The following is an 11943-nucleotide window of genomic DNA, read 5'->3' as shown; positions in this document are numbered from 1 at the left end:
TAAAATATTCAAACTATTTGAGGAGGAGACCAACATGCTTTTCACGTTCTGTGTGACCTTCCAATGCTACGCCGTCTCTGATCAAGCTTCATCAATTTCCCACTACAATTGGCTAATGAGGGTCATTATGTCCCTGGAAACACTGAGAAATTACTTCCTTTAGAAAGGTAAACAAATGAAAAGCCCCTGCTAACGCAGAGGAGGGTGACCGGGGATGGGCTAGTGATGGCCTGAGCTTTCAAGTTGTAAGAAAAGGGCTAGTTAAATGGTGAAACTTGAGGGGAAACTATGCAGACATAAGCACCCAAATCAATGGCGTGTCGAACCAAGGCCTGTATAATCATTATGAACTAATGGGGAGAATATATGCCAATGTTTATTCATTGAAGGGAGATGACACAAAGGACAAAATGGCAGCTCTGGCTGAGATCCAATCCAGGGATTCTAGTCGACTGGCTTTTTAATCTTGTTTAAGACATCATCTGACATTTGTTCTTGCTGTTATTGTGTACCCTTGTAATAAAGGAAACAGTCTGGGATTACCACGGGCACACACGGGGTGCATCTGTCTGTGCATGTCAAGGTTATCCACAGTCACGATTGTTACCCTTGGGAATCTGGCCCCTGTATACCCTCTCAGTAGGCAATTCCATTACCACACTGCACAGTATGGAGATCATCACTCATGGTGCCAAAAATGCCCTCGCAAAACAGTAGGACTCCTTGAAACCAGAGAGAACTGGCTCCAAAATGGAAGTGTTGAGGTAACAATACAGTCAAGGTGAGTTAATAATAGTCCATGCAAAACAAATGTAATGAATAAACACACTGTACAAAGAGACATTCCTGATGCACCATGAAGTCCTTCCCTTTACCTTGCTTATTTACATACTGTATACAGTTCCTGCCTGCATCTTGTTCCTACTGTACATTGTAGTAGCCACACAGAGCACGCTGGTATGATAATGAGTTGCTAACCATGTAACTATGACAATCAAAATGTATCTCATGATAGGTTTAAGGTAAGAGCCTAATATTTAGCTAGGTAGAGAAGCCARAGACCAAGTCACACAACCTTGTAGAGCTTAGAGGAAACATTGAGGATTTCAGAGGATTTCTATTACAGTAGGTCAATCACACATTTTGCCCAGAGAATAGAATAACACTGCAAATACACGTTAGTAATATCAAACTGCTCGACCGCAAACGTTAGCCCCCAAAACCTAATTAGCATCAAAATGAGCTAGCTGAAAGCAACCAGCTAATCACTGTAAATAGATGCCGGACGGGCGGACGGAGGAGCAGGGACATGCTGGTTTAGGAAAGGGCCTTGCTAGTGCCGCAACAAAACATGTACTGCGAGAATTTTTAGTACATCCATTCATTTTTCATAGGRAGTCTGTAAAGGAGTTTCAATCCGCATTCCATTAGATCAGGGTTCCTCAGGCCACCACTACCAACCCCTGCCAAATACCTAGTGGGCAAAAAGTGGTTGAAAATGTCATCACAACCACTTTTTCCCACTGGGTAGGTGGGTACAAACGTCTTCAGACTTGAAGGTGATTAGGTTAAAATCCTTCACATTACACTGCAAAACTGAGTTATACCCAGCAAAAACTGAAGTATACTAATTATTTCTCTGTTGTACCCTAGCCTGAGAGACTTTATGTGAGAAAGACTGGACAGACCGTTATTTCAAGTCACCATTGTGCGACTAATAAATAGGAAGCAGCAAATGGAGACATTACATGAATAAAAATCSCCCCAGGAATTCATCTGCATGCAGAGTTAACCCAATTCACCAGAGTACAGCTAAAGCAGAAACTGTGGCACAGACAAGAACTTGGTTATGTACAACAAGGAGGCCAACAGACAGGAAGCATGTCAAAGCTGATAACCCAGTATGTTCTCATATCAGATGTGCTCATGTGTTGCTAACCTTAGCCACCCAATCAGATCTGTCTGTGTGTGTCAGTAGGCCCAATGTGATTAGAGAATGAGACAAGATACTGCAGACCAGGGTTATATCATATCATCTGCCAATGCCAGCAACAGAAWACAAAAGACACAATGAGTGACTGATTCATTCTCCGAGCCATCCACATTGAACAGGGCTAACTAGCTGTGATTAGCATAGATGGCTTCCAGGGGCTCCCACCGCTTGTCTCTGCTGGGCTAACTCCTCAGTCACGAGGTGGCTGACATGGCTCTTTTCTCTCCATTGGCAGCCGTTCAGAGAAGTACTACTGGCTAATTGAAAGAAGTGATTAAGTGGCCGCTTTAAACTGCCCGCATACTGATCACTCTTGCAATGTCGCAAAATGGTGTGTGAGTGGAGAGGATCAGACTTGGAGGCATCGAGCATTTACCTGTCTGCGATATTAATGGCCCCGGGATTTTTTTCCTCTATCAGTCAGAAGTTGATTAACGTCAGTGTTTTTTGGCAAGACTGGCAAACCGGCGGGCGAGAAAAAGGCGGAGCACATAAGGAGTAGTTGCTCTAGCGCAGAACAGACTGTACGCACTTTGGGCAAGTTACACCGTCACCGTTTATACCTGTATTTCCACATCTTGTGACGACTTCAACATTTACAACATGCTGCAATATGTATACCACAACTTGTAAAACGTGTTTTAAAATCAAACTCTTAAAATGTTCAGACTTACCTGTGGTGTTGAAAATTGTGAACAGCTTACAATAAAGGCCCTTTTAGCTTGGATTGGTAAGGGTTGTGTCATGGAAAATGGTCTGTTGTACCACTAAGCTGAAACGGCAGGTTAGAAATGCCAGCTGCCCCCTATTGACTAAAATGCCAGTGAGGAGCATGGACGACCACAAGGTGAAGAGCTCGCTCTCCCTCAGAGAAACCCAGTGTCAGGTCAGAACCCTCTGATGTGTGGCTCTATGATGAGAGGGCCCCTAGCCCACCCCACCTAAAGGACCCCTAGCCCCCCCCCCACCTAAAGGACCCCCGTAACCCTCCCCACCTAAAGGACCCCTAGCCCGCCCCACCTAAAAGGACCCCTAGCGTCCCTCCACTTAAAGGACCCCTAGCCCTCCCCACCAAAGGAACCCTAGCCCTCCCCACCTAAAGGACCCCTAGCCCTCCCCACCTAAAGGACCCCTAGCCCCCCCCCACCTAAAGGACCCTAGCCCCCCCCAACCTAGAGGACCCCTACCGCCCCCCCACCTAGAGGACCCCTATCCCCCCCACTGAGGGCCCCTAGCACCCACACTAGAGGACCCCTAGCCCCCCACCTAGAGGACCCGTAGCCCCCGCCCCCCCCCCACCTAGAGGACCCCTACCCCCCCAACTGAGGCCCCTAGCACCACCTAGAGGACCCCTAGCCCCCCCACCTAGAGGACCCCTAGCCCCCCACCCTAGAGGACCCCTAGCCCCCCCACCTAGAGGACCCCTAGCCCCCCCCACCTAAAGGACCCCTAGCTCCCCCACCTAGAGGACCCTAACCTCCACATCATCTCCAGTCTGGCCCTGAGGGACACCTCAATGCTACTAATTCAGTCACAAATCCCCCATGAACACAACACGCACATTTTCGCATACTACCTCTGCAATTAGCCGTCATGAAGCAATCATGTCAACTTAAGGTTAAACATTGTTTATGAATGGTCTTACCGCGGAGGAGCGTCACGTTACCAACGGTGCTGGTTTTTCCCAGGTTGTTGATGGCTTCGCATGTGTAGGAGCCAGCGTGTGCATCAGTGGTTTTCTTGAAGTGGAGCTCGGAGACTTTCCCTCTGTAGGAGACAGACACATTTGGGATGAAACATGTTGTTTCAATGAGCATGACCAGAGTACTCCATCTACTGTATATTTCAGTAAATAGAGGCCTGAGCACGACACTTAAAAACAGATGATTTGAAACCATTCCTGGGTTTAATGTGTTGATACTTGGGAACTATGGAGTTATTCTCCATTTAGTATTAACGCTGGGTCTTGTTAATTCCAAATGAAAAATGACACTATTTAGGATTCAATGGACTTGACCAGGGTCTGTATTCTTAAAAGCCTCTCAGAGTAGAAGTGATGATCTAGGATCAGTTTAGCATTTTAGATCATAATGAATATGATTATGAGGACAGATGGGACCTGATCCTAGATCAGCACTCCTACTCTGAGAGGCTTTATGAATATGGGCCCTTTTGTGATGGAATTATATGAGCCTCTCATCTTCTAAACAAGCATATGACACAACAGTGGTAGGCCTGATCACAGACAACGACGAGACTGACCTCCCCACTATAGGCTGAGACCTGGCCGTGTGGTGCCAGGACAACAACCTCTCCCTCAACATGATCAAGACAGAGGAGATGCTTGTGGACTACAGGAAAAAGAGGACCGAGCACGCCCCCATTCTCATCAACGGGGCTGCAGTGGAGGGAGAGCTTCAAGTTCCTTGGTGTACACATCACTAACAAACTAACAAGGTCCAAGCACACCAAGACAGTCGTGAATATGGCACGACAAAACATATTCCTCCTCAGGAGACTGAAAAGATTTGGCATGGGTCCTCAGATCCTCAAAAGGTTATACAGCTGCACCATCAAGAGCATCCTGATTGGTTGCATCACTGCCTGGTATGGCAACTGCTTGGCCTCCACCCGCAAGGCACTACAGATGGTAGTGCGTACGGCCCAGTACATTACTGGGGTCAAGCTTCCCGCCATTCAGGACCTCTATACCAGGCGGTGTCAGAGGAAGGCCTTAAAAATTGTCAAAGACTCCAGCCACCCTAGTCATAGACTGTTCTCTCTGCCACCGCACGGAAAGCGGCACCGGAACGCCAAGTCTAGGTCCAAGAGACTTCTAAATAGCTTCTACCCCCAAGCCATAAGACTCCTGAACACCTAATCAAATAGTTACCCAGACTATTTGCATTGCCCCCCCCCCCTTCATTTACACCACTGCTAATCTCTGTTATCATCTATGCATCTATCACTTTAATAACTCTACCTACATGTACATACTACCTCAAATAACCGGTGCCCCCGCACATTGACTCTGTATCGGTACCCCCCCTGTATATAGTCTTGCTATTGTCATTTTACTGCTGCTCTTTAATTACTTGTTACTTTTATTTATTATTCTTATCCGAATTTTTTTTAACTGCATWGTCGGTTAGGGGCTCGTAAGTAAGAATTTCACTGTAAGGTGTATTGTATTCGGCGCGTGTTACTAATACAATTTGATATGGCAGAGAGGTGACGGGGCAGGTGTCGAGCGCCCGTCAGATACCACCAGAGGCTAGACAGAGGAGACTAGAGGTGGCTGTGGGGGTGGGTGTAAATAACACTCACGCCACCTCAGCGAGAACCAAAAGCTACCAAGTCACGAATCATTCCTCGCTGCAACTGTCAGCCAGATTCTGCATATGTCACAAATAAACAGCTTCTAATCAGATACATTTACAATTTTGAAGGACAGGGTATAAGTATTATAAACCTATTAAGAACTCAAAACTTATAACGAATTGACGAAGAGGTACTTACTCTTTCTTTCTTTTTAACTTGGTGCCTTTGAGCTGGTTCTTGATGGTGGCGAAATCGACCCCCTCCTTGTACCACTTGAATTTGGGGGATGGGTTCCCCGCTCCGAGCTCGCACTTCAAGAATGTCTTCATCCCCTCCACGACCTCCACACTCTTCATCTCCTTCAGCTTGGGCTCAGCTGCAACACAGAACCAGGTCAACAATCATACAACAGCAGTTAGTACAGCAGGTCGAAACAGGTTCACTTCCTGTCTGAGTGAGGCAGAATGGGTTGCACCGTTCTCCTTAAAAAAAAAAAAAAACATTACAAAAAACAGGTTCACTTCACTAACGGCACCGTAGTAGCAGTGGAAAAATGTAAGAAAGATTTTCAAAATAGCAAAAATATACACATTGATGGGCAGCCTACCACTGGATTTCACTTGTTATTGTCATTGGAGGGGTGTAGTAACCTCCCTGGGTAGATGGGGGGACTATAAGGACCCATTTAAGCTCAAGAGCACCCCCAGAGGCAAACATTCTGTACAACCACTTTAATCCTCAAACAAAAATGTGATTACTGTACAAATGGTGATTACTGAAAATTAGGCCTAGTCCATGTGCAGTACGAGACATCACTTGTTAGTAGGATATTTGGAAATCAATGTTTGGGCCTGTCAAGGAAGGAAGGAATTAGTGGATTGTCACAATCCCAAGGTATTCAACAACAGGAGCAGCAGACCACCACTCCATCATGAGGAAGGGTATTCATCTGGAATAACCTGCCAACCCACTGTTCTGTTTACCGCCATTCACCAACAGTATTCATTCATTAATGAAGCAGCAGCAGAAAAATCCCAACAATGCTTATTCAAAGAAAACTATGTGAAATGGGACACCAGAACTTGTATCTGAGTAATGATTCGTCAGTGCAGCTGTCGAAGAAAGTAATTACTAAGGAATTAGGCTAATGCAAGGAAAGATGACTCGCCACCCAATGACTGGCAGTTAGTGCCTCGACTGACTCAAAACTTCTACTCATCTAGGAATTCATAATTCCTTTCTATTATTATTATTATTTTATGCAGCATTGTTGAGAATGAACTTGCACCGTGTGCTAGAGCTCTGCTACATGACCCTAGCCTATCATTATACATCGGGGTAGGGCCTGTTGTTTCAGCAATAACTACAGTTGAAGTCGGAAGTTTACATACACTTAAGTTGGAGTCATTAAAACTCATTTTTCAACCACTCCACAAATTTCTTGTTAACAAACTATAGTTTGGCAAGTCGGTTAGAACATCCTCTTCGTGCGTGACACAAGTAATTTTTCCAACAATTGTTTGTTTACAGACAGATTATTTAACTTAACACTGTATCACAATTCCAGTGGGTCAGAAGTTTACATACACTATGTTGACTGTGCCTTTAAACAGCTTGGAAAATTCCAGAAAATTATGTCATGGCTTTAGAAGCTTCTGATAGGCTAACTGACATCATTTGAGTCAATTGGAGGTGTACCTGTGGATGTATTTCAAAGCCTACCTTCAAACTCAGTGCCTCTTTGCTTGACATCATAGGAAAATCAAAAGAAATCAGCCAAGACCTCAGAAAAAATATTGTAGACCTCCACAAGTCTGGTTCATCCTTGGGAAGCAATTTCCAAACGCCTGAATGTACCACGTTCATCTGTACAAACAATAGTACGCAAGTATAAACACCATGGGATCCAGCAGCCGTCATACCGCTTAGGAAGGAGATGAATGTGCTTTGGTGCAAAAAGTGCAAATCAATTCCAGAGACAACAGCAAAGGACCTTGTGAAGATGCTGGAGAAACAGGTACAAAAGTATCTATATCCACAGTAAAACGAGTCCTATATTGACATCACCTGAAAGGCCGCTCAGCAAGGAAGAAGCCACTGCTCAAAACCGCCATAAAAAGGCAGACTACGGTTTGCAACTGCACATGGGGACAAAGATTGTACTTTTTGGAGAAATGTCCTCTGGTCTGATGAAACAAAAATAGAACTATTTGGGCATAATGATCATCGTTATGTTTGGAGGAAAAAGGGGGATGTTGCAAGCCGAAGAACACCATCCCAACTGTGAAGCACAGGGGTGGCAGCATCATGTTGTGGGGGTGCTTTGCTGCAGGAGGGACTGGTGCACTTCACAAAATATATGGCATCATGAGGTAGAAAACTATGTGGATATATTGAAGCAACATCTCAAGACATGGCTTAAGGACAACAAAGTCAAGGTATTGGAGTGGCATCACAAAGCCCTGACCTCAATCCTATAGAAAATCTGTAGGCAGAACTGAAAAAGCGTGTGCGAGCAAGGAGGCCTACAAACCTGACTCAGTTAAACCAGCCCTGTCAGGAGGAATGGGCCAAAATTCACCCAACTTATTGTGGGAAGGCTACCCAAAACATTTGACCCAAGTTAAACAATTTAAAAGGCAATGCTACCAAATAATAAGTGAGTGTATGTAAACTTCTGACCCACTGGGAATGCGATAAAAKAAATAAAAGCTGAACTAAATCATTCTCTCTACTATTATTCTGACATTTCACATTCTTAAAATAAAGTGGTGATCCTAACTGACCTAAGACAGAGGATTTTTACTAGGATTAAATGTCAGGAATTGTGAAAAACTGAGTTTAAATGTATTTGGCTAAGGTGTATGTAAACTTCCGACTTCAACTGTAGGTCAGGGTTTGGGTATCACTAAATTGAACACTAACATTTTGAAGCTGAGACATTTGTTCGTGCTCTGCTGCGCAGTACAGTTATATCTGACTAAGATCATAACATGGTGTAAGAAGTGAGTCAACCTCGTCAAATATAAAAACAGGACAGATTTTACCGGGTGAAAACAATCCGGTTTTATCAACCAATCTATTTTAACCATTTTGAACAAGTCAACGTGTAAAATAAAGTTCCTCTTGCATAGTTGAGGATGCTAGTTTACTGTTCAAGACACTTAACTTGCAAGAAGTTGACATTTTACAAAAATATGTGCATCAATGTAAATTCATATTAGACAGCTAAAGGCTCAATCCAAATGCTTGACTGGATCTTATCTCCATGGTTACAAACTCCAGGTGTTCTTTGAAGGAACAGATAATTGACACAGGTACGTTACGAGAGCTCTCTGGAGACGCTGGACCCAGACACGCTGCAATCTCTCTGGGCTGGGTTAAACTTAAACCCCATTCATTTTTGGGCAGGTCTGTCATTATTACACAACTGTTGCTCAACCTCAACAGAGCTCACAGCACCTGAACCGGGCAAAGCTTAAAGGGAATCACACAAGGGTTTCCCACCTAAATCAGTGGGGCACAAAAGGGCATGTGTGTGTTCATTCATGCCCTTCTGTTTGCAAAGGGAAACTCCCTTCGTCAGAGCAGCTATACTTTCACTTGCCTAATGATCATTTTCTGAGAGCAGGAGCCCAACCCAAACCGGAACTTTTCCTTTAAAAGAAAATATTTAATCTGATAAGAAAATAGACGGAATTCATTGAGTAATGGAGAAAAAGTAATTCTAGCCTTCGTGCAAAACAAGAAACATGAGCCCTTTCGTGTCAAGGTGTTGACACTAACTTTCTCAACATTCCCAATTGTTGAAATGCTTAGATAAAAGCTCTGTTCTCACAGATTTTTTTTATTTTTATGAAAGTGGACTTTAACATTCTCATGATGTTACGCCTGTGAAAATAGACAGGCATCGAAGGAGATACTGACGAGGAAGAGGCTGACAAAAATACCTGGAATACAGCACATTACTGAAAGAAAATATCACTTCAGACAAAACAATACCATACACTTAGTCGCATATTTGAGTGCTTCTCGTTTCAGCCAAATCCTCTTAATGGTGCTTCCTGTGACCAATAGAGGCACTGCTATGAGTCATGACTGGACTAGGGAGAGGGGTCAGTAGGCTAACACTTTAGCCTACATTTCTATAACTGTTAGCACACTGTTACACTCATTTCAGGAGAGTCGATTAACAAGCAACAGTCATACAACTAATAAAATGAGCCATAAGAGCTCCCGAGTGGCGCAGCGGTCTAAGGCACTGCATCTCAGTGCAAGAGGTGTATCACAACCGGCAGTAATCGGGCGGTGCACAATTGGCCCAGCGTCGTCCGGGTTAGAGGAGGGTTTGGCCGGGGTAGGCCGTCATTGTAAATAAGAATTTGTTCTTAACTGACTTGCCTAGTTAGATAAAAAGGTATAATTTATACCTGGTGCTAACATGCACCCTTTGTCCTGATCTTGTCCACACTGTGCAAACATGTTTAGACAGGTGTAGACAATTTAAAAGAAAGTGACACATTGTGATCTGATTGTGAGGTAGTTAGAACTAAACAGAACTAGACAATCATTTGTGTAAGGTGTGATATCCCTTGTAAACAGTTCCTATCCAACCAGTGAGGCCAGCAGTCTGGTCTTCTTTCATCGGTATATACTGTCTGTAATTTATTAACTTTGTATTGTCAATTTGTTTTTAGTGTATTTGATGACACTGCAACTAAATTTCCCCATGGGGACAATAAAGTCAGTAAAGTAAAGCCAGGCACACATTTTGTCTGGATATGAATCAAGTGTAAACAGACCTGCATGGTCAAATCATTTCAATTATCATTATACCAGCCTCAAATCATTGACAGTTAGCATCATTGACTTATGGTATCATTAATTGTTACCCCAAAAATAAATAAATAATATTTTGAAAGAATCTGTCAAACAATTTGCATATACGGCGAGGCACCGAGAGCATCCTGATTGGTTGCATCACTGCCTGGTACGGCAATTGTTTGGCCTCCAACCGCAAGGCACTATAGAGGGTAGTGCGTACGGCCCAGTAATCACTGGGGCTAAGCTGTCTGCCATCCAGGACCTCTACACCAGGCGGTGTCAGAGGAAGGCCCTAAAAACTGTCAAAGACCCCAGCCACCGCAGTCATAGACTGATCTCTCTACTACCGCATGACAAGCGGTACCGGAGTGCCAAGTCTAGGACAAAAAGGCTTCTCAACAGTTTTTACCCCCAAGCCATAAGACTCCTGAACAGGTAGTCAAATGGCTACCTGGACTATTTGCATTGTGTGCCACCCCCCCAACCAACCACTCTTTTACACTGCTGCTACACTCTGTTCATCATATATGCATAGTCACTTTAACTATACATTAYTGTACATACTACCTCAATCAGCCTGACTAACCGGTGTCTGTATGTAGCCTCCCAACTTTTATAGCCTCGCTACTGTATATAGCCTCGCTACTGTTATTTTTCACTGTCTTTTTACTGTTGTTTTATTTCTTTACTTACCTATTATTCACCTAATACCTTTTTGGTTAGAGCCTGTAAGTAAGCATTTCACTGTAAGGATTACACCTGTTGTATTCGGGGCACGTGACAAATAAACTTTGATTTGACCAGCTAAACTGGTCACAATGCAGACAGTGGACAAATAAGATATTTTACATGTTGGATACAAAAAGGCATGAGAGGCCTGATTTAAACAGAACATTTGTAAGTAAACTGTCCAAATGTTGTTGTTTTTTAAATGTAAAAACGAAATACACAAGGTGGGAGTTTTTTTGTGTCTGTAAAATGTATTATGCGAGAAATGTTATGTGGTCCTCCCACTACGACTCGTTGTCTGGAAAACGAGCAGTTTATTGGGCTACRGATTAAATAAGTTGTGAACTTCACAGGGTGGTGAAAGGGAAAGGGGATACCTAGTCAGTTGCACAAATGAAATGTGTCTTCCGCATTTAACCCAACCCCCTCTGAATCAGAGAGGTGCGGGGGGCTGCCTTAAATCGACGTCCACATCATTGGCGCCCGGTGAGCAGTTGTTGTTGGGGGTTAACTACCTTGCTCAAGGGCAGAATGACAGATTTTCCTACCTTGGCGGCTCACGGATTCAAAACAGCGACCTTTCGGTTGCTGGCCCAACGCTCTTAACYGCCAGGCGACCTGATCAGCATGATGCCTCTTTCTAATAAATATCGACTTCTTATTCTGGTGACATGATACTTGGCTGCCGTTTTGTCCATAATAATGTCATCATGTAGGCTATACCCATACTATCTGCCAGCTGTTGGCTAGAGCACATGTGCCCAAGACCAGAGTGGGAACACTGGCAACATAACGCACTATTTTGTTGTGAGAAAACCATCAGTAGAGTTGAAAATGCGATGGAAACCCATTTAAAAACTTTCTTTCTTTATATATAATATATAAATATAATATATATTGTATTTTTTTAAATATATTTTTTATATTTCGGTAGATTGGAATTTAATGCAAAATGTATTTTTATGTGCACTATGTCATCATGCACAGTTATCAATTTGATGGAAACATCTCTGGTGAGGAATATTGATGTTATGCAGATTTTTGAATATTTGTATGAAAGTCTGTTGCCAATTTCA

The 11943-nt window shown here is 43.6% G+C and overlaps 1 protein-coding gene across 6 annotated transcripts in view; it reads right to left on the bottom strand.

Moving 5' to 3' along the window:
• Positions 1-11943, bottom strand: part of nrg1 (neuregulin 1) — a 165705-nt gene that overhangs the window by 77248 nt on the left and 76514 nt on the right. For all 6 annotated transcript variants that reach the window (XM_023984616.1, XM_070442886.1, XM_023984615.1 and 3 more), the window contains exons 2-3: positions 5513-5690; positions 3639-3760 (exon numbers count right to left, since the gene is read on the bottom strand). In XM_023984616.1, coding sequence (XP_023840384.1) covers positions 3639-3760; positions 5513-5690 — 300 coding nt within the window. The remainder of the gene's footprint in view (positions 1-3638; positions 3761-5512; positions 5691-11943) is intronic.

This window comes from Salvelinus sp. IW2-2015, linkage group LG4q.1:29 (genome assembly GCF_002910315.2).
Source record: "Salvelinus sp. IW2-2015 linkage group LG4q.1:29, ASM291031v2, whole genome shotgun sequence".
NCBI classification, from domain to species: Eukaryota; Metazoa; Chordata; class Actinopteri; order Salmoniformes; family Salmonidae; genus Salvelinus; species Salvelinus sp. IW2-2015.
This window is presented reverse-complemented; position numbering and strand designations above follow the sequence as displayed.